The sequence below is a fragment of the Ptiloglossa arizonensis genome, chromosome 4 (genome assembly GCF_051014685.1).
Source record: "Ptiloglossa arizonensis isolate GNS036 chromosome 4, iyPtiAriz1_principal, whole genome shotgun sequence".
Lineage (NCBI taxonomy): Eukaryota > Metazoa > Arthropoda > Insecta > Hymenoptera > Colletidae > Ptiloglossa > Ptiloglossa arizonensis.
The window spans coordinates 23,033,024-23,055,267 of NC_135051.1; the positions used below are offsets into that span (position 1 = coordinate 23,033,024).

Consider the following 22,244-nt stretch of genomic DNA (forward strand, 5'->3'; position numbering starts at 1 on the left):
TAAGGAGAGACCGTAGGGAGAGACCGTACGCAGGTAGAGCACGTAGGGAGAGACCGGAGGGAGAGACCGGAGAGCCTCGGGGGTTCCCCGTATCGCTTGGACGCGCGGTGTATAGCACCTAGGTTCGAACGCCGTCTGAATGCGTTCGACACTTGCACAACACTCACGAAAATAGCACGACGAGTAGCTGACACGGTGACGGCGTGTGGAAGCGGAAAAGAACGAGCAGGAAAACGGCCACGGAAAATGCCAAATGCCGTGGGCCAAGTGAAAACCACTCACCTCCAGGGAAAATTCTCTCTCTTTCTCTCTCTTTCTTTCTCTCTCTCTCTCTCTCGCTCTCTCGGTTGCGCGCGCGTAGCTCTCACTGTGTTTATGATCGTTTTACTTATTTTTCCACAACGTGATATCGCTGGCGACCACGGCTCCCTATGGCGACGATCACTCTGAGCGCGATCGATGAATCGGCCACTGGATATCGTTCACCACTTTGCGCTCGGAATCCCCGAATAAATCCCCCGAGGCGGTGAGGAAGCCAGCCGGCGGCTATCTCGAGACTGCTACCAATGCCAGCGGCAACGCGTCCCGACGCCCTCCGCACCTTCTCTTCTTCGTCTCTTCTTCGTCCTCTTCATCGGCGTCGACGTCGTCGTCTTCTTCTTTCCTTTCTTCGCTTCTTTCGCTAACCGTCGTCGTTCTGCTCGCGACGAGAGCCGCACTGTTGTTCGCGAGTTTCGGCTCGCGCTCGTCCAGGAACAACGCACCTGTTGTTAACACTTTAGGGGTACAGGTTAAGGAATCCATCGTTTTCTTAACACCATCGTGAACTATTCAAACGAACTATTCACGTTCCATCTCGTGATTCGATATTTGATTAATCTGGTTTTCAGTTTTGCTTACTTTGTTGCGTTTCCCACGTTTAGCAAGTGGGAATTAAAGAGTTACATGGAAGGGGACAGTTTCGACTTTGGGGCATCGTGGGTTAAGAAGTCTCTTGTTTTCTTAATAACACTGTGAAAAATTGAAACAAGTACATGTAAAATTGCACAGCGACGATTGTTCATATTCCATCTCGTGATTCGATGTTTGATTAATCTTGTTTTTAGGTTTGGTTACTTTGTATCATTTAGCACGTTTAGTAAGTGGGAATTAAAGGGTTACATGGAAGAGGCCACTCTCGATTTTGGAGGTTAGGAGTGAGTTATTTATTGCGAAAGGTGATTCTTTTCCCTTTGTTCGAACACGAGCACGATGTCGGTACTATGTCGCGAATATTTTGGAAATTTGTGGAATATTTTGGAATTTAGAATGGAGACAATTGGAGGAAATAATCAATTGTACTTTTCTTTCGAACACGGTACGATTGAGAGGACGACGATTGGGATTTATTAAAATAAAAAATTGTATAAGAAGACATCACGGGAGAACTAGACCGAATAAGAAAATTTTGATAATTGTCGGGAAGTAAATTACCATTTACTGACTAATAATTTACCAAGATCGTGATAATGTCACGATAATGTCTCAGTGATCGATCGATATCACCGCGCCAATGCAATGGAACGTATCCTACGCCAATGACAAGGTACTCGTCACCGCGCAACAATTCTGTTTACGAACAGTACATACTGTTCAAGACGATTGTAGAGATAATCAACGAGCGACAATTTATAATTGTGAAATCGCGCCGTATTTTTAAACGATCGATGCCTCTCTTAATTGCGCAATCGAGCATTTCTAATTATTTAATTAAACCTTGGCGCGCGTACAGCCGCTTCGACGAACGCGAATCGGAGCACAAAGCGATCAGAAATTAATTCAACGCCGTGATAGGGTTCCGATATTTATCGCGGAAGGGGAGTCCGGTCCCGTTGGTCACGAGTGATCCTCGAACGTCGATAATTCACAATTGTATAATGGTCGCCCAGTAATTAACCCTTGGCGCGGGCACAGAGCCGCGGCGAAGGTGAGAATACCAAAGGTCGCGGTTTCTGAGCTTCTTGTCTGAAAGAACATGTAAATACCTCTGTTATCCAATCTAATTCTTCTTCGGTAGCAGTAGAAGATTCTCAGGTTAAAGATTCCCAATCTTGAGCCTAGCAAATATCTTTATTCTCTCGTTCAGTTTGCCTTTGGTAGAGGCAGGAGAGCTCCAGTCTGAAAGATTTAATCACATGAAAAAATTGTCATCCAAAATTTACACCTATCTGAATCTTCTTATCTAGTTTAATCCTTATCTAGTATTAGTAGAAAATCCCCACGTTGAAGATTTTCAAAATTGATACTTATTTCAATCTTCTCATCTGATCTAATCCTTCTCTTGTAGCAGTAGAAAATCCCCACGTTGAAGATTCTTAAAATTGATACTTATTTCAATCTTCTCATCTGATCCAATCCTTCTCTAGTAGCAGTAGAAAATCCCCACGTTGAAGATTCTCAATCTTGAGGCTACCAAAAATCTTTATCCTCTTCTCTACCCTACTTCGTTTCAAGTAACAGTAGAAGATCCCTACGTAGAAGATTCTTAACCTCAAGTCTACCAAAAATCTTTATCCTCTTATCTAGCCTACTTAGTTTCAAGTAACAATAGAAGATCCTCACGTAGAAGATTGTTAACCTCAAGTCTACCAAAAATCTTTATCCTCTTATCTAGCCTACTTCGTTTCAAGTAACAGTAGAAGATCCTCACGTAGAAGATTCTTAACCTCAAGTCTACCAAAAATCTTTATCCTCTTATCTAGCCTACTTCGTCTCAAGTAACAGTAGAAGATCCCTACGTAGAAGATTCTTAACCTCAAGTCTACCAAAAATCTTTATCCTCTTATCTAGCCTACTTTGTTTCAAGTAACAGTAGAAGATCCCTACGTAGAAGATTCTGAACCTCGAGGCAACTAAAAATCTTTATTCTGTCATCCAGGTTAGTTCGTCTCTGGCAGAGGCAGGAAGTCCTCGATCCATTGGATTTAACCGCGTGGAAGAATCGTGATCCAGAACGACGAGAGCCGAGTAATCTTGGGACGTCGGATGCACTTGTAATATCGTTCCCCAGACGAACGTAGATCGGTTGTACTTGGGCTGGTTCTAATAATAATCAATGCCTACGTGTCTCCAGGGTTTTCTCTGCCGGTCCACCGCCGATACGCGCGTTGTGTTTGCGATCCGTTGTACCGACCATAATTTCGCCGGGAGCTAGCCACTCGGGACTCGTCCATTTTGCTGCCCGGCGGCCGGCTTCTGTCCGGCGCCGATGGTACTTCGACGGATCGTTGGGAGTCTATTTGTGTTCTGACTTGGTTTTAATACGCGCACCGCGCAACGCAACTGCCGATGTACTTTTACGACCGACGAAATATGTCCTGTTACTGGAACCGTACCTCTTCCGGTAGACCAGCTCGCATCCGCTGCTCCAAACGCACCAAAATCACCTGCAAATATCGAACAGCGTCATTTTTCCACTTCTTGAAATTCCACGTGAATTTTAATTAATTTTCAACCATTGTCGAAGCGTGTATCGAGAAAATTTACTTTTCCAAAATATCCAGGAATGGAAGCTGGGAAGGAATGGAAATTCGAATTTTTTTAACTCAATTCTGACATCGTCACTGAGGGAATTAATTTTGTAAAATATATAAATTGTATTGGTAATTCTTCGAGTGTGGACAGTGGTTAATTATGTATGCAAAAAGGGACAAAATTTGTTTCTTGCACGATCCTCTTGCACAATCGATCCTCTTCAGGGGTGGAAGAGGAGAAGAGGTGGTTAGAGTTTAAAATATAAATTTTAGAAGATTATAAATCGTACGAATTATACAATTAAGAAGACTTAACCCTACAAATAGTAATATTTATATTTCCACGAAGATATATAAAATACACTTCAATCACGTTCGTAATCCTCTTCGGGACACTTGTATCCAAACCATTCCCGAAAAAAAAAACACGACTTGAAAAATCGAACGAATAAACTTTCCATTCGGAAAAGAAAAATACACAAAGTATACACCATGTGTAAAATTCTTTCGAAAAGAAAACTTGAAAAAATCTTTCACGATCGTTTCGAACGATTGAAAAAGCGTTAAGAGATGAAGGAAGGTAGAAACGTCGAAGAGAAATTAAACCGCGCGCGCTACGATGGAAATAGTGTAATTGTGAGCCCGGTATAGAAAAGAAAGGATCGAAAGACGCGTCCTACAGATGCAACAGACGGCTATAAGTTCATTTCCGTGTTATTAATGCAGAGTAGCGGCGTGTAGAACATTCATACGTAATATCTGACTAATTGAGGCCGACGCGTGTACTTGGCGTTGGTCCAAGTCACTTTGATCGCACCGGGATCGACCCTATGCGATCACGTATACGTGTACACACGCGCACCTGTACACGTACACGTACACGTACACGTGTACGTATGCACACGTGTCTCGGTGGATTAAAAGCACGCGCGTGTCTCCACTCCAGAACGAACAAACGGTCCCAGTTTCTTCGTAGCCTTTTCGGGGCCATCAAAGACCACTTGTCCGCGCTTTCGTGGAAAATGGCGCGATTCTGCAACGCGTGCCACCCGTTTCCATCGTATCGGACACAAGAACGCACTGTGGACTACGATTTATCCGTTCGCGGTACCGATGACAAAAGTTGATCGTCGTGAAACGAGCATCGTGTCACACGGCGAGCGCTTTTCGTGAACCTTTTATCTCGGGGATGTGTGAACATCGTGGGCGAAATTACGCGCATAAGGATCGCTCTTGTTGTACGTAATTGACGCAATACTCGCCAACGTACCAGACGACAACGTTCGTGACCGAGAAAGGGTGTATTGAAATGTACCTGCACGGTGACCAACGAAGCTGCAACGTTCGAGGATCAAGATTTTAACGATTCGATGGCATCAGCGACCATTTTTCGATCGATTTACCTCGTGGAGGAATGCTGCTAAGTTTATTTAGGTACGATTCGTCGTTTAAACGCATTTCTGGCGTATTAAACGGTGTCCAGGACACGATCTCCCATAACCGTGATGTAGATCGAGTTTCAATTTTCGAGGAGGTTGAAGTTTTATTCCCGTACACCCTAAATGCTTCTCGTGGTACGAGGAATGACAGAGTACACCTGGTTCGGTGTTCTGAGATGTTTTTTTCGTAATTGTTTGAACGATTTGTAAGTTTCAATGTTCTTGAAATACGACTAACCCCTCTGCTCAGGCGAGACACTTTTATCGTTTGAAATTGTTTTCGTCTATTTGCGTGTTTTATCTCTCGGTTTCTGTTTGGCTTAAATAAAAATTGAATTTTTTTTTTTTGATTCAGGATGGTAATAGTCGTTTAAGATGAATGTTTTAAAGAATATCATGGTTTGAGAAATCTCTATTCTTTTCTTTTAGGCTCTTTGTTGCTTTAAAAGTTTGGTCGGTATTTATTTTAGGAAAAACAGCTCCAATTTTACACGTGGTGTCGAGGACATTCTTTTGAGTGATCTGTAAAAAGTTTTAGGTATTGCTCTTTACTCGATATAAAATTATTAATTTTCAAAGACAGAAGAATCCCCACGAGAACATCTTGGCTCTGTTTAAACGAGTACACTGTTCGCGGCCATTTTATACACACCCAGAATGCATATTAGTCACTGATGAGTGCAATGTGTTGATATAAACAGTAAACTTGTGCAATATAAATAGTACGTTATACTTATATACCACGCTCAGCCAGTGTCATCGTTACTTTGAACATAACATCGTGTTGTGACGGGGTTGCGCACTTCCTCCGCCCACGCGTTGGTATTTTAAACAAAGTGTTCATTAATAACCCGGTAAAACGACGTGTAGTAACTTGATCGTAAAATGAATCTCCCTTCGTACTCCAATTTTTCAATAAGTAATAACTTTTCGACCAACAACGAGTAACAGTTACAATCTGTCGTAGGTGTCTCAGATGAGTGTCCTTGACAACATATGTCAAGGTCAAGGTCATCGAAGCTGCTTCTCTTAAAGTAAATATTTACCAAAGTTTTTATCCTCGTTACTCCATTTACTTTACGTATACCATACAAAGAAGTATCACACTTATCGAAAGTGAATTGAAAAATGTTACAACTTCCCTCGTTCGATATTTTACATCGTAAAAATGGTAACTTTTGCGCGGGAATTTATTGGAACGAAGTATTAAGAGGTTACCCGAATTTTTGCATTGGAAAGAGAATTAAAATTATTTAATGCGAAACGATACTTTGAATTTTTCAAAAAAATAGAGAAAAGGTCAGGTTAAAAAAGTAGTATCAACAAGAAAAATATATAGTTTACAGTAGAAACCATATTTTTCTCAAAAATACAGTTTTCATCCCTTTTTACGAAACCTACATGGTGTCCTAATACCAACAGATACACATACGTGTAACGTACAATAAAATGGTCGAAATATCTAAAAACATATATCGTGTACATAACGTACATAAAAATTGATGAGTGAATATTTCCTTAACTCTTTGAGGCACAGTTGTTAAACCGTGTGAAACGATACAAAATAACTAACAAATAGACAAATGTACAAACTAAACTGTATATAAACTAAAAAATAGATTAACTAGATATTTAATTACAAGATGGAGTACCCAACAGTGTCACAGTGGAACTTGTATTATTTGAATTTTTCATGGTTCAAAATGTGGGACATTTCTTAACCCACTGTGCCCCAAAGCACAGCCCCATAACGATCAAAATCGAGACTCAAGCTTTCGTTAACCGAAACAGATTGACCATGATCGTTCCGCTACTAACCAGCGCAGTTTGCATCGAAGCCAACGGTGAGAAATTATCGCTCGTTCCCTCGAAGAAGAGCGAAGCGGTGGCCGAGTTGCGGGAAAATGATATTTTCGCGAAAGGAGACGCGAAATCCGTCGTTAATCGAAATGAGGACCCGGTCGCGCGGAAACGACAACTGGAGGAGGCGCGCGGGCGCCGCGACGAGCATGTTTCGAGGTCGCGCGACGAGAACGCGATAGACATCAGAGTTCCGCGATCCGGTGACGCGAACTTGGCTCGTAAAATGGCCAAGGATGCCCTGAAATCCCCGAGGATGCAAGAAGCCATGAGAAAACTCACCCACGGGCGACGTAGATTACGTAAACCGAAGCATCGCGTGTCCGCCAAATCGTCTCGTAGAAAACCGTTGATGCCCAAGAGGAAACATGGCCGACGGATGAAGATCAAGAGACGGAGGAAGAGACCAAAGAAAAGGTGGGTGACGATCGCGGAGAACTATGAATTCTGCGAAACTGGGTTAGGTCAACGACCGCCATTTTGATGTTTCGGTTAGTCGCGAAACGTTCGCGAGGTTACTTCTCGAGTAATTTGATTTTTTTTTTCTTTTTAAATTGGGAACTACCAAAACGAAATTGGGAATAAGATTAATACTGTTTTAGTTATCTTGTTTGGAAGATTATTTTGGGTAAAAAATATCAGTCGATTTAACCTTGTTATTGGTATTTGGTCCGGAATATTAATATTAGATGTTCGTTTTGAACAATATATACAAGTATCAAAGCAATATATATAAAATTAAGTATTTTGACTGCGTTCGATTATATTAATATTTTTATATCTCGAAAACGAAGGCTCATCGACCCAAGGTGTAGATAATACTTTTTACTCGAAATAAAGCTATATTAGTATATAATATACTAATAACGACTAACAGTAACTAACAATAGTACTAAAATAATAGATTAATAACTAATTAGAGTAACTTATAACACTGCCGTAATAGACTCTACACAATAATATTAATAATAGTCGAATGACTTGTAAATTCGAAACCTATTTCGCAACGAAGCAATGTTCTTCGTTTCAGGTTCCATCGACGACGATTCAAAGCCAAACAAGCCAGTTTGCCGAGAAGGGGATCCTCAAAGGTAGGTAAGCTTCGTTCTCCGCTCACCAATGTCCCCGACTCAACGTAACACGTGATCGATTCTAGCACGTATTTGGTAAACGTTTGAAAAATATTCCTTTACCCAGAACACCCGAAGAGACATTAACGCGTCCGCGGGGAAATTGAATGGAAACGAAAAATCGATCGTTGAACGCGCGCAAAAGGTCGCGGACGATAAATCACGTGACAAGCAACCACTCGAGAAATCAAACAGCAAAATTACCGTCGTGAGAGTCGAGGATAACGATTACATTGATTTTTCGACGCCGTTGAGCATCCAGTCCACGGTGGCGTTAATCGAAACGCGCAACGACGACGACGAATCGGTTAAACAGCGCGAGAACGAGAACATGATCGAACGTCTGATGAGAACGACCACCAAGGACCCGTTGAAAAAACCTACAAACGATCTGGGGGTCGAATATTCGGATTATTACAGCGAGGACGATCTTCTTCAAGATATCGCGGCGAACCAAATTCCAATTAGGGTCGTTGACCCGACGATCTCTAGCGACCGATTTACACGCCAGTCTGTAAATTCTACGTCCTTTTATACCAACAGCCAGATCGATAGCGACCTACAGCCGTATTATGGGGATTACGACGCTCGTGGCAACGATATCACGTATAACGACTATTCGGGCAATAATGTCCAGAATTACCCTATCGACGAACACTTGACGGGATTCGATCGGAATTCTCGTTTCCTTGGGGCTGGCGAGTCGACCAATCACGAACTATCCGATGATCGAAACGAATATTTAAACATTGCCCGCCCTGTTAGCGCCGAGGACACTTCTGTACAAGACTCTGGGATTTCCGGTCTGCAGAGCAATTATTACATGACTGGTTCTAACCTAGAAAACAATCCCCAGTCCGTTAATTTCGATCAATTTAATTACCAGTACGGGAACGAAGCTTCGAATTTGAATTTGAACGGAGCTCAGAATTTGAATTCGAACGATACTCAAAATTTGAATTCGATCGAAGCTCAGGTTTCGAATCCGAACGAAGCTCAGAATTTGAATTTGAACAAAGCTCCGATTTTGAATCCGAACGAAGCTCAGAATTTGAATTTGAACAAAGCTCCGATTTTGAATCCGAACGAAGCTCAGAATTTGAATTTGAACAATGCTCCGATTTTGAATCCGAACGAAGCTCAGAATTTGAATTTGAACAAAGCTCCGATTTTGAATCCGAACGAAGCTCAGAATTTGAATTTGAACAATGCTCCGATTTTGAATCCGAACGAAGCTCCGATTTTGAATCTGAACTTGAACAAAGCTCCGATTTTGAATCCGAACGAAGCTCAGAATCTGAACTTGAATAAAGCTCCGATTTTGAATTCGAACGAAGCTCAGAATCTGAACTTGAATAAAGCTCCGATTTTGAATTCGAACGAAACTCAGAATCTGAACTTGAACAAAGCTCCGATTTTGAATCCGAACGAAGCTCAGAATCTGAACTCGAATAAAGCTCCGATTTTGAATCCGAACGAAGCTACGAATTTGTATTTGAACGAAGCTCAGAGCTCGAACTCGAACGAAGGCGTACCGCAAACGATGGCCACAAAAGTAATCTGTTTACCGAACGAACATCCTGTCGTGGAGGTTTCTCAATCCAAGTACAATGTTCCCGAGGCGCAGAATATGTACAATTATCAACCGGCGATAAGTCAGCAACACCTGGAAAATATAGAGCAGAGTACAACAAATAGGCTCCAAATAGGGGGTATGAGACTTCCAGGTACCAAAGAGGAAGGTATCGATGCTCGTCCGAAGTTAAATTTTAAGGATCTCAGGAACCAAAGCTTGCAAAATTGTCCAACGCAAGAGAGGAACGAGTTACCTTCGGTGAAACTCCCCAATCCTATGAACCAACCATTGGGAAAGGTTCTGGAGTCCCTGGGGATCAACGTCAACACGGACTCGAGTAACCGGAATCTAGAGAACGTGGCAACGGTTTCTTGGTCGACTCAAATGGCTCAGCCTCTAAATAATAATTCTCTCTCTTTTTCTAATATGCTCGATCGACCGCTGGATCGTAAGTTGAATCCGAGCCACCTTAGGAAGAAACCGGGGGACGATCTGCGGTGGTTTCTGGCGGCCAGAACCAAAAACGCCAATGTGGGGGGAAGCTACACCAGAAGACAGTTGGACCAAAATGGACTACTGGACACTAACCAAGGATTCAACGAAGATGAAAGGAACAAGAGTAGCAACAAGAACGTCTCCCTCGGGTTGAACGACACCAAGGAAATCGCCAACCAACTGCTCGACACGATCATAGAGGAACTGGAGCTGAAATCAAACCGAGAGAGAAATAAAAAGAGAGAAGGTAACGTAAACTTTTAATTCCCTCTTTTAACGAGGGAGACAACGAACGAACGTGCATCGACGATTCACAGTCTACTATGCGTTGCTGGAAAGATGATCAGGGGGACAGTACAAAGGCAAGGGGACATCTAACCCCTACTCTTAACTGTCCTCCCACTACAGCTCCACTTAAGTCCCACCTTTAACTCTCCCTCACTACAGCTCCACTTAAGTCCCACCTTCAACTCTCCCCCCACTACAGCTTCACCTAACTCCCACCTTTAACTCTCCCCACCACCGGTATCTTCGTAGTATATCGCTTCGTCTCGACACGCCCCATTCCCTCCCTCTGGGCGTGGCTAATTCTCTATGACCAATTGCACCCGAATTCCTTTTACTAGTCACCTTTCCAGCAATTCATAGTGCATACCCCCTGATATGTGAAACGAGCAACATTTTTAGGCTTACCTTGCCGTTTGTCAGGGTCCTGGTCAACGACTCAGGCCGGAATGAAGCTGGACATGAAGGTCGTGAATCGTACCATAATCGTGACTGTCCCGGATCTCGCGTCTCCGCGCTTTCACGAGAGTCTGTTCAATGGAACGTGGAATGTCTCCGGTCACGCCCCGTTCAAACGTGGTTCACCCTTCACTTTGATTGCCACTAACAACCATACAAGCTCTATAGCAGTGTTTATCGGTACGCTGCTTGCGTTTTACGAACGATCCGCTCCGGTACCAGTTTTCTATTTACAGGTCAGATTATTTAAAAAAATTGAGGAAGAGTAGAATCGAGGTTGGGTTAATAATAGCGCGGAACTGTTCCTCCATTTTGTACCGTAACGTGTACTTATCTTGCATTCTACTCGGTAATTTCCTTCTTTTTCTCCAATCGGTACTTTATGTCTTGATAATAGCCTTCGAAACGCGTTCGTCTATAAAGAAGCCACGCCCACTTTGGAATATTTTTTTACGTCGGCATCCTGAATATTTAGTACCATGGAATCGATATTCTTCTCTTACGACATACCTTCTCCTCTGTTTGAAAGAATGCTCGAGTTTATAGGTGCTCCCAGTCTTTCAAATCTCTACTGTGGGCGGAATGAGGAGGCAATAGGGCGGAGCCTCACAGTAGTGGGAGGAGCTTCTTCAGTGGCCTTGAGCAGTCGATTTATTTAAACGGAGTTGCAAGTTACAAAGTTGGAACTTGTTTCTCTTAAACGTATTCGAAGAAATTTGTTGTTTTAATAGTCTGATCTGGTACAAGTAGAATATTGATGGCTGGTGCTTGCAAATAGTTCTATCGTAAATTGATAATTCGTAATTCCAGGCGCGTGCAGGGTGTGCCAAGGTATAGACACCATAGCAGGGGTTTGGTCCGTTGCTCGACCGCCAAAGGATTGCAGAGATTTCCAAGTGGCCACGAACGTCTTTAACGATATATTCAGGAAAACGAAACGGTCCAGTGTGAAAGAGAAAGTCACGAACGCAACGAAAATCACGATAACAACGACCGAAAAGAGCAGTTAGTGAACGTTTGTTGTCGAAATCCGTATGACGCGGAACAATGGCGTGAAAATGGTAATCGAAGATGGCTGGAACTCGATAGAAGCGACTACAATAAGAGAATGCAGAGAGAAAGTACAGAATTTGTCCTACATTGCCTACGATTCGTACGTAAATACAGAATATATAATGTATTGCAACATAGTAAACCGTATACAGGATCCTATAGAATATTTTGTATTACAATGTAAGTAGTTTCTAATAAACTCGATGTTTTATACTCGTGTGATTTTTAATCGATACAATTTACAATAAATGGACTCACACGCAAGAAAGACAGACGACGTTTCGATAATTTGTTCATATACTAAAGGTGTATTTGTTCAGACGCTTGCGTATCGTGTCGAGGCCCCACACGGCGATCTGCAATAATTTTTGTTATTAGAAATTCAATTTTTTTTTTTGTTGCACTTTCTTCCATAAAATAGTAAGGCGGAACAAATATTATTATCAGCCTGAAGGGCGATGTTCCTCCTTAACTGAAATCATTTCATTACCTTCAGCAGACCAATTTTTGTTTTTTTCATTGTATCGTATATTGGCAGCGATATGATCTTATTTTTACCCTCTAACGCATACTCTCTTAGATTAAAATTGGCGTACCTAAAATTATGTTTCCAGGCACCGAACAATTACAAATTAGTAATTGGTTTTATTAAATTAATTTCGATCGTTCAAATTTATTACATTTTGTCTTACCCAATTTCTATGCACTCTTTGACTGCAGTGGCTTCAGGGAGTGGTTCGCTAATGATGTTGAATTTTATTTCCGGATTGGCGGACTCGAGCATCGCGCGTAAAACTTTATCCTGCAACGTGTCCTGTTTCTCGTCTATTCGAAATACTGCAATACACAACGCTCCGTAGGTAACAATATTAATGGTGGCTCGTTACAAAAGAATTGTTGCATGTCTTTTCGAACATTTTGTTAATGAACGTCTTGATCAATTTATTTCGATCTTCCTCGGTAATGAAATATAATATTAATCTAAAATTTTACCATCCCATACTTTGTATTTCCTTTCAGCAGATTGCTCTACTATTATAACATATTTACACGTTAATCCTTCTCACACTCAAATCCACTCTTTCCAGATTAATATTACAATACATCTCATTCCGGATAATGTCCGAAAATCGAAATAAATTATTCGAATCCTTCGATAACAAAATCCTCCGTGGAGAGACGTTACAGTTCTTGGATAAGTTTCGTTAGTTTATTACCCTTTCGAAAATTGTACGTCAGCTTCTGCTCGGGTGGTTTCGGTTTCTTCACCGAGATGGTTTCCATGTCCTCGTTCAAGTAATTGAGGAACGAGAATTCGACGTAAATTAACTGTATATCGTCGTTCTCCATCACGGTGCTTTTCGGGAACAGAAGAATGTAAAGGATGTCGATGACGATCGTGTCTTCGGGAATCTGCAACAGAGGTGAAACTAACCTCAGAAAGAGCGAGCAAATCGTTGTTGTATCGTTATCGCGGCGTTCCCCGTGACCTTTAACGAGGGAACGTAAACGATTTCTTTGATACTGAATTTCGTACGGCGTCGTTCGGAACCTCGTCGTCGTATTTGTTCGTGCTGTCCTTGCTCCTCGACCCTGCAATTCGCTCTCGTAAATAATCCGCGTTTACGTGCACCGTGGGACATGATCGCGAAGCGTGTAATTACTGAGCGCAGCGAACGCGAGCCGGCTGTTCTCTTTGTACTTGTCCCAATTCGTCTGCGAGAGAACGTTGGTCACTTCGTCGAACTCGTTCGAGTAATTCTGCGTCGAATCCAAACGTTCCTTCTGGATAATTTCATTGTTGTGAAAATTACGCACCATTGTACTCGAAACTATGGTTCGAATCGACGCTTACTATGGCGGCGTTGAACTCTGCTCTGGTCGGTGATTCCTTTTCGATTTTTATTCTCTCGTTCCACGACCGGTCCATCCGAGAGCTAATGGAAAACGTGTTGGTTAACAAAACGATGAACGAACGTGGTTAACGATCTAGAGAATAGGAATAAATACTGAATGATCGATTACTTTTCACCGAACTGATTATTCTGGATATCATTCCACGAAGTTTTCTCGTTTTGTAGCCCTTCGAATCTGATGGATCGTTGTAGGTTCATTTCGGTCGCCTTCACGGTGGTTAAGTCGTTCTCGATGGTATAAGAAGACTGCACTGGACTGTTTACGGGCGATTCACCTTTTACGCGATGTACAGTCAGTCACGTAGCGGAATTCTCAGCGAATCAAACGGTTAAGTTATATGTATATATATTTATTTTTATCGAATATTCTCGAAGTTTCAAGACCGGTGTAATAACGTTACTTATGCGAATTTATATCGTCGATTTTTCGAGCTAGAGACAACGAATAAAAACTCCGTTGAACTGTTCAGTTTAATGTTTATTCGATCGATAGTTACTCGGGTAAATATAAACGTGCGTACAGTGTGACTCTTCAAATTGTAATTTAAATCTGTATTGTGAGAGCAGTGTGAGTTTTGTACTTTCGTCTAGAGAAGAATTTCGAAGCGGACTCCCGTGACTGACCATACGTAGATAGAAATATGCCACGGGTCCTCTTAACGAGGTGACCCGTTGTATCGTTATCGAGTTCAATCACCTTTTTCCGTCTTGAACATCACGGGCGAAAGCGAGGACGCTCGTTCCTTGGAAGAATGGGAATCGGGCACGTCGTCTTCCTCTTCTTCCTTCAATACGAACAAATCGTTCTTCGCCAACGTGACGGGCGTTCGTGACGGTTCTATTTCGGATTTCACCGTTGGAGCGAGCAAGTTGCTCCTCCTCTTGAACGTCTCCACCTTCTCGATGCCGCAGCTCAACCTGATCCACAATGATAATTGCCCAAAGGTCGTGCCCAGCGAGCAGGGGATCACGCTGTTCATAGGGACGATGTAGTGGATCTTATTCTGCGGATAATCCAGTAAGTCCTTGATGCAGAGCTTCCCAGCGGCCACCACGTAGCTGTCGTCCTCGTGGTGAACGTGCACTTGGAACACGACGAACTCTAAAAGAACGCAATTGAAAAACGTGTTGAGATCCGGGACCCGGTAAATAAACGAGGAATTGAAGTTCAATTTGGGACACTTAAGCGTGGTGGTGTAGGCGGTCTCCTGGTCCCATATGTCCCAGCTTATGAACAAGGACACGTTGTCGAGGCTACCCTCCCGCATCAGGATCTGTTTAGCCTGGTGATTGTTCAATGAAGAGAGTCAGTTTTCATTTGGATAGGGGATGTGTCCTTGTAAGGTAGTCCTGACACGTCACCTATAGATTTACATTGTTCCCAGACGTAACTTGGGTACTGAGTGAAGTATTATAGTAGAGAATCGTATAGTCTGTATCAGGATCTGTTTAGCCTGGGGATTGTTCAAAGAACACAGTCAGTTTTCATTTGTATACCTCTATACAAATGTAGATACATCCTCATGTGTCTTTGTAAGTCACATATAGATTTACATTGTTCCTAGACGTAACTTAGGTAGTGAGTGAAGTATTATATTATAGTAGAGAATCGTATAATAGGTTTACTTTGCTCGAGGAACCGAGTAGGTTTGCCTCGAGAGATAACGAATATAAATAAGACCACCCAGAGATCTCGAAGAGTAGATTGGTTTTGTCCTGACTTCGTTCCAAGTTACTCAGAAAGCGAGGTAAGTCACTTTAGTTACCTTTTCAGCGTTAAAGTCTCATTTACAAGAACACACCGTGTATAACATCCTCCGTGTGATACTGACCGATATCGAGAGTTGCAGAGATAAGATATGAAGTTCCACCAGACCCTGACCATCTGGTATTATTAACGGAAATGAATCAGACGCAGAGCTGGGAACATCGTGGCACTCATTGGGACAGTCCATGCTGCACAATGACTCCACCTTCATCGTTTCGTGGTCTCTATCCATGGTCTCGTTTATCTAAACCACATTCGTGGGTACTGCACGTGTCTGTGCTTCAACTCGTCGTGCTTGACGATGTTTCATCTCTTACCGAGACACCTGCCCCGTTGCGGCGAATACAATCGTTGCCCAGAAGCTCTCTACATTTGTTCAATTGCTCGAAATACTCGTGAAAGTTCTTCTCCTCTTCGGGTTCCTCCATCGTCTCGTCCAATTCGTCGCTAGGTTCGCTGGATTTGTACAGTCCTCTAGTCTCGTCCTGCAAATTACTTCGGAAGAATTGTCACCTTGCTTTCAGATCGTTAAGCTTTGCTAAACTACTACTGTTCTCAAAAAGCTACTCAAAAGTGTCCAAGACACCGCGAATATTCGTTACCGCGTGACGAACATCGTGCCAAGATCTTTCGACGAGCTACTCTGGGCCGCAATATTGAACGCGTCAGTTCGAGGGACTCCCGTTATGTTTCTGGTTGTCTTCGACAACGATCCAAACTGCGAACTTTTATCCTCGAAGCTGGACATGTTACTGCAGCAATCGCGATCGCATTCGGTGTGGAGGTTGCATCTCAAGGTCTCGTTACAGGTGCAGTTCTCGGTTTTGGCGAACTTGGTGTGCTTGTTCTGTCGCTTGAGACGCGGGACAATCTTCCTCTTCAACTTTTCTTGGCGCAGTTCGTTGTAAACGTTCGTGCAGAATTTCCTGGCTCGGCAGCCGGCTCGTATCGTTGTAAACCTTAAACCTACGTTGGTCTCGATCGCAGGGTCGAGGTCCAAAGGACGACTCTCGAGCTGCTGATCATCGATCGCCGCTTTGAAACTACCCTCCGAGGTGCGAGCAGTTTCCTCGTGGTTGTTGTCGATATCTTTGGAGGCCTCCTGCTTGACGGTGATCGTTGGACGATACGAAGTGGCAGCTTTGAGTATCGTGCCCGTGGTAAAGTACTCTTGAAGCACGTTAAATAAAAAAGACAAGATTTTAGTGGTATCGGGTAACCGTTGGTCCAAACGCTGAGCCGGGGTTGTCTGTTCGTCGCTGTTCTGTTGTCGATGTTGATAAGCTGGACTCTCTTGGGGTGCTTGAGATTGCGTTACTGCATCGCTGCAACACAATCTGACGATAATTTCTGAAAGTGACGCGCTCGGGGTCAGGCGGTGTTAAAATTGTCGAGTATTATACGTTACGCAACTACGAATCTAGAAAACAGAGGTAAAGAATTAGTAGCTCGGGAAAACGTTGTCAACAGTCGTTATTATTTGCAACGTCGAAATGGATATTACAGCGTGACGATCACCGGACAACAGTAACGTTCGTACACTCGTTGTACAAAAGAAAAAAAAATAAAGAAAAGGGGAACGTGAAATCGTTCGAAGAACGACATTCGTCGTGACAAATAATACAAAATCGTTCTCGCACACGAAACGTTCCCGATAACAATAATCTCCGCTCAACGAACTCAAAAAGCACTCGAGGAGTCTCGGTTTACAAATCATCCAACGGCGATCGAATTAATTGACGTTACATTGCGCAATCAATGTTGCTCCGAGTCTAATCCGATTAAAATATTGGATTGCTCGGGAAGTGATTTCGTTTACCAAAAAGGAGAGTATACAATTCAATAAAATGTTTACACACTCTAAAGGAATCGTGTTTCATTTTCACCAAAAAAAAAAAAAAACAAAATGACTTTCCGAACAACCCAATACAATCGTATCCGGTCCCTCGTGGTTGGACCTGAGGATTCTACGGTGAATCTGGAAGCTCCAAGATTCTAAACAGGCTCTACGTATTCTATTCCCGTGGGAAGAACAATGTCGAACATCGTCGAAACACTGGAGTCGACGAACGAAGAAAATAACCTCGCTATTTTTCATTATTATTAATTCACGCTACTCGATACTGGATCGAATCCAGAGTGTCCTATCGAGACGATCGGTAATCCGAACAGTCTTTGTCAGCAGTTAGCGTCACCGAAGAGCAGTTTCTCAAGGGAGAGAACTTGCCTGTGCCTCTGGTTCAGGTCCAGGACATCGTGGTACTCCAGGTTGCTGTCCACGTCCTTGTGGACGTACCTTGCCCCGTCCATGTTAATCTGTGCTTGCTCCAGTAGCTTCAGCATCTTCTCCGGTGTCAAAGGATCCTCCGTTTCGGGTGGTCGTTCGAGATCTGCTCGAACGAGGGATTCTTCCTTCGATCTCTCTTTAACGGGGGTCATGGTCGATGTCCCTTGATCTTTCACGTCGACTTTAGTTGCACTCGCTACCTCCTCGGTCTGCGTTGATTTATCTACGGATTGATAGGTCTGCAACCCTCTTGATACGTACTCCTTCTTCTGCGTCGTGTTCTTCTTCTCCTCGTGACACTTCGTACATGTTATCGCTTGGATGGCGTTGAATTCGCTCGGTTCCTGTCTCTCGGTCGTTACTATGGTCTCCTTATCGGGCTGCTTCGTTGGTATCACCGTTGTCTGCGTACCTTCCTGTTTCTCGGTGTGGTTTTGGAAAGACTGCAAAACAACGTGCCGTTATTCACCTCGTTTAAATAAAAGCGGGAAGAAACCCTGCGATTTACGTGACGAGCTCACTTCGTTTGTTTCTGGTCGTGGTATCGATTCGGGAAAACAACTGACCGTTAACTGTACCGTTAAAGTGTCCATGTTCCTCTGAAGTTCGTGGAATTTCCCGAGCAGTTGCTCGTTGGTCGATTGTAGAGCGACGATGTTGGTGTGCTCGACGTTCAAAACGGACTTCAACGTCTCCTGGTCGTGGCGTTGCTCGTTGACCTTTCGCTTCAACTCGATGTTCTCCAACTCGACGTTACCCTTCTCCGACGTGAGGGCCATGAGCTCGCTGTTGTGCTGCTGCAGTATCTTCATCTCGTTCACCAGATCGTTTATCCGCTCCTCTTTCTCCCTTAACGAGAGCTGGGAGTCCTTCGCTTTCAACATCTGCTCGTCAGTTTCCGCCGATCGTCTCTTCTCCTCCAACAGCGCCACCATGGTCTCTTGGTTGGTCCTAATTACAATCGTTACAATTTTCCGGGTTATAATCGTTACAATTGTCCCAGTTGTAATTGTTCTACATATTCTACACGTCGAAGTGTCGACTGGGTCAGTGCTCTTATCTCTCACGGTGTAAAAGTTGGCTCGAGGAAACTTATACGAACAATTGTTTTCTCGGATCATTGTGGAGGCGAGAGGAGGAAAGATCAGAAACAACGGGTCGTATTGGATCGACCCGGTGAGTTTTGGTAAGCGCTCATCGGGTCTGCAACTAAGCAGAAATGACTCGACGTTGTCCACATTCCCCTTGCTAACGGTACGACATCCTTTCTCTCTCTTTCTCTCTCTCGAACCGGGACTGATCTTTCCAGCTCTCCCTACGTTGCACGGAGGGATTCCTCTGGCGCGCAAGTGGCCTTAAACAGTCAATTGAGTCGACTGTACTTCAGCTCGAAAACATTCAAGCATTTGAACGCGAGAACGGAAAGAAAGGCACGGGGGAAAAAGGGGATGTTATTGTGAGAAGCGTAACACACGCGGTGAAACGGGTGAACACTGTACAGTGTTGAGTGGCGTGCGGCTACGTAGGTGTACGGTTAAAGCGTGAGGAGACGTTGGAGCGTACTTCGTCGCCTCCTCGAGCATCCTCTTCAGATCGTTGATTTGCACATTCAACGAGTCGTTCGTGTTCCGTGTGGCTATTAATTTATCGCTCAGCTGTTTCATTTGTCGCCAGCATCTTATGTACTCGACGTTCTCCGCTACTTTCTCCCTCTGGTTGCTGGCCGTGTAAACCGACAGATCCTTTTCCAGCTGCGCTATCCGACTGAACATCTTTTTCTTCTGCACCTCCAGTTCCTGTTCCAGACATTCAACGTTTCATCTGTATTAATTGTACACGATCCTGTTCCCCTTGTGTTCCCTTATTTCTAACCAAATCCCCCTTCTCCTTGCATAAGCTCATCACAGTACAGTATTTACAAGAAATTCTGAAATACACAGACATTGCTTACAGTTGCTTGTACACAACTACAATGGTATTAAGTCTAACGTTAAAACGTCTACATTGTTACGATATTTGCCAATAAAGTTGCATACTCAATCCAGAATGCTCGACCAGAAATTTAACCCTTTCCATCCTCGATCGCCACTTAATTCAATGTACTTTCTCCAATTCAGAAAATACATCGTGCTTTGGAATTGAAATTAAAATTCAATCGCTCCTTTCTCGTAAGGTGTAAACATACGTATACGAAATATCGAAACGAAAATGTTTCGTTTTCAATTAATTAATTAACGATTTCAATTTTCGTTAATTAATTAACGATTTCAAAGATTTCATCGAGGTACTGATTTCTGGTAGCAAAATAGCTACGAGTGCAAAGGGTTAAACGATCGTTTGGAACACGTAAGTAGGACTTTAGGAGTCAGGGGATAGTGAATGTTCGAAACTGCTTTTTGGACAGTTTCGATTTTTCAATCGAATAGAAAGTTTCCCTCGTTTTCTCCAAGGTCTCCAGTGCACGCGAAACGCGTACGGTGTGATCACGAGCATCGGATTTGTGTCGACGTGGACATTTATATCGCTCTGCTTCGAACGGTTTAACAGGAGAGGCGAGACGTCGCAAACGACACGATTGCAACGAAGTGCTTCCATCCTGTTACCTCGATTTTCCTTCGCGATTCGTAGTCGTCGTTGACGGTCTCGATGATGCAGTGACAGGACGGTATCTTGGTGCGGCTGCTCTCGCTCCGACACGTTCTAAAACAAGGATCACGGCTCAGTGATCTATCGCGATGCGCGCGGTGTGAATCATAGATCGTCTCGTATCGCTTGTAACACGACGCTCTGCCACTTACACGCGACCGGACGACGGCCTGGCTTGGGGATTACGGCTCCTCGATGACGATCTACCGCATATCGTGTGACTCAACAGTTGATTTCTCAGCACGGAGATTTTATCTTTCAGCTGGAACATCGATCGCGACACACATCATTTACGATACGTTTCGCACGAGCGATCGAAAATCAACTGGAACCACTTTCGAAAATTGATACCGTCCGCTCTAAACTGACACGACGAAGGGAGAATTACTTCTTTTTTATATTATACATTTTTCGTATTAATTTGGCAACAGTTACCTAATTGATCCGAAAATTTCATTTTTTTTTCTATCAGACTGAAATATATTGGGTTGTTCAAAAAGTCATTTTGTTCTCCAAAATGGAGAATAATTTAATAATATGTTTATACACTCTGAAAGAAATCGCGTTTCGTTTTCACGAAAAAGAACGGAACGACTTTTCGAACGATCTAATAATTCGGCAACGATAACCTAATTAATTTGACGATTTTATTTTTTTTATTAGTTTGAAACGTATAATCCAAAAGTACTTCACCGTGTCGATTTAGAGTTAGGAGAGTACAATTTTCTTAATTAAATTAAAGTTGTTCCCGTTGCGTCGTTTATTTTCATTTTTTCAAATTTTATTTCGTAAATCCCCACTACCTTGGCGTTCTCGAGTTCAAGGGCGATTAATTTATTCTTATCCTCGTAAACGTCGAAAGCAACGGAACACGTCCTTGGATTGGCTGTCGCTCTCATCAACTTTGTCGCCAACCGTTTGATCTTGTCCTCCTGACAGTTTGACAGTTTCTTTAAGCTGCTCGCTTCTTCGAGCAATCGTAAATACTTGTCCTCCAGTTCGTAACGGTCGAGCTTATACACGATATGCCGCTCCCTGAGATCTTTAATTCGTTCAATGTCAAAATTGTACACGTACGAAAAAATAATGGTTAATTTATCGATGATATTCATATTTTTTCACGTAAAAGAAACTATAGATCCTTCGAGGTTGATAAGGTAATTTATTCGTTTCGATTCTAAGCAATAAACAATACGCTAATTTTGCTATAAATACAAACCGATAGTACTGCGACAAGTATCCGCGCAGGAGCCTTCCCTCACGGGCAGAATGTCTCGGTTTGGATCGTCCGCCATACTTCCAAAATCCCGCAATATTACCTAGACGTAACTGTTAAAATAAATTCGATCGTTAATTCGTTTGCGAATTGATTCAACGTTCGATAAATTTTACGATCGCGTCGACAATCTTTGGTTTTCAACCGTCATAGTACGTAAAGTAAGTCGCGTAACGAAGAATAATTAGAAACGCTCGGTGTGTTTGAATTTCGAAGTTGAAAGAACTGTTAGATTGCCATATATGGTAGTCGTGTATCTCGGGCGCGAATGCGCGGTACGTTGTGCCTCGAACTCGAACCCCTTTTTTCTTTTCATTTCGAGAGTTGTTTAAATTTTGGCGGGCAAACCAGATACCCGGCGACGAACTTTCAATCGAAAGTACGATTCTCCACTGCGGTTGGAACATTACACGAACGGACAGAAATATCCTGATAAAAGGCGATATCTGCCAGTACTAAAACCACGCCTGACTGGGGATGTGCACGAGAGACCACAAATGCTATTCGAGGGTTATGCTCGCCAAGGTTCGTTGAACACAGTG

The 22,244-nt window shown here is 43.1% G+C and overlaps 3 protein-coding genes across 8 annotated transcripts in view; 1 reads left to right on the forward strand and 2 right to left on the reverse strand.

The window, feature by feature from the left end:
* Window positions 1–22,244, forward strand: part of LOC143145940 (uncharacterized) — a 22,782-nt gene continuing 538 nt past the window's right edge. Inside the window, exons 1-7 of one of the 6 annotated variants that reach the window (XM_076309801.1) lie at window positions 1–33; window positions 5,919–5,985; window positions 6,743–7,228; window positions 7,842–7,902; window positions 8,009–10,259; window positions 10,700–10,936; window positions 11,567–12,013. In XM_076309801.1, coding sequence (XP_076165916.1) covers window positions 5,948–5,985; window positions 6,743–7,228; window positions 7,842–7,902; window positions 8,009–10,259; window positions 10,700–10,936; window positions 11,567–11,766 — 3,273 coding nt within the window. In that variant the 5' untranslated portion in view covers window positions 1–33; window positions 5,919–5,947 and the 3' untranslated portion in view covers window positions 11,767–12,013. Of the gene's footprint in view, window positions 34–4,816; window positions 4,947–5,918; window positions 5,986–6,619; window positions 7,229–7,841; window positions 7,903–8,008; window positions 10,260–10,699; window positions 10,937–11,566; window positions 12,014–22,244 lie in introns of those variants that run through there. The other 5 variants (XM_076309800.1, XM_076309802.1, XM_076309798.1 and 2 more) reach the window with 5 other exon arrangements.
* LOC143146141 (uncharacterized) lies at window positions 2,061–3,597 on the reverse strand. Its single transcript, XM_076310152.1, has 4 exons — window positions 3,585–3,597; window positions 3,375–3,425; window positions 3,103–3,289; window positions 2,061–2,157 (listed from the first exon to the last, which is right to left on the reverse strand). The coding sequence occupies exons 1-4, from the start codon at window positions 3,595–3,597 to the stop codon at window positions 2,097–2,099; spliced, it is 312 nt and encodes a 103-aa protein (XP_076166267.1). The 3' UTR covers window positions 2,061–2,096.
* The window catches only part of LOC143145485 (uncharacterized), a 16,585-nt gene continuing 6,368 nt past the window's right edge, over window positions 12,028–22,244 (reverse strand). The window contains exons 2-25 of the mRNA XM_076308893.1: window positions 21,646–21,755; window positions 21,230–21,468; window positions 20,579–20,688; window positions 20,384–20,480; window positions 19,344–19,576; window positions 18,347–18,731; window positions 17,689–18,223; window positions 17,606–17,637; window positions 17,405–17,549; window positions 16,096–16,843; window positions 15,811–15,988; window positions 15,538–15,737; window positions 15,352–15,481; window positions 15,223–15,286; window positions 15,100–15,170; window positions 14,423–15,008; window positions 14,247–14,378; window positions 13,835–14,000; window positions 13,665–13,746; window positions 13,451–13,594; window positions 13,027–13,402; window positions 12,502–12,646; window positions 12,300–12,405; window positions 12,028–12,165 (exon numbers count right to left, since the gene is read on the reverse strand). Of these exons, the coding sequence (XP_076165008.1) occupies window positions 12,103–12,165; window positions 12,300–12,405; window positions 12,502–12,646; window positions 13,027–13,402; window positions 13,451–13,594; window positions 13,665–13,746; window positions 13,835–14,000; window positions 14,247–14,378; window positions 14,423–15,008; window positions 15,100–15,170; window positions 15,223–15,286; window positions 15,352–15,481; window positions 15,538–15,737; window positions 15,811–15,988; window positions 16,096–16,843; window positions 17,405–17,549; window positions 17,606–17,637; window positions 17,689–18,223; window positions 18,347–18,731; window positions 19,344–19,576; window positions 20,384–20,480; window positions 20,579–20,688; window positions 21,230–21,468; window positions 21,646–21,721 (5,043 nt within the window). The 5' untranslated portion in view covers window positions 21,722–21,755 and the 3' untranslated portion in view covers window positions 12,028–12,102. The remainder of the gene's footprint in view (window positions 12,166–12,299; window positions 12,406–12,501; window positions 12,647–13,026; window positions 13,403–13,450; window positions 13,595–13,664; window positions 13,747–13,834; window positions 14,001–14,246; window positions 14,379–14,422; window positions 15,009–15,099; window positions 15,171–15,222; window positions 15,287–15,351; window positions 15,482–15,537; window positions 15,738–15,810; window positions 15,989–16,095; window positions 16,844–17,404; window positions 17,550–17,605; window positions 17,638–17,688; window positions 18,224–18,346; window positions 18,732–19,343; window positions 19,577–20,383; window positions 20,481–20,578; window positions 20,689–21,229; window positions 21,469–21,645; window positions 21,756–22,244) is intronic.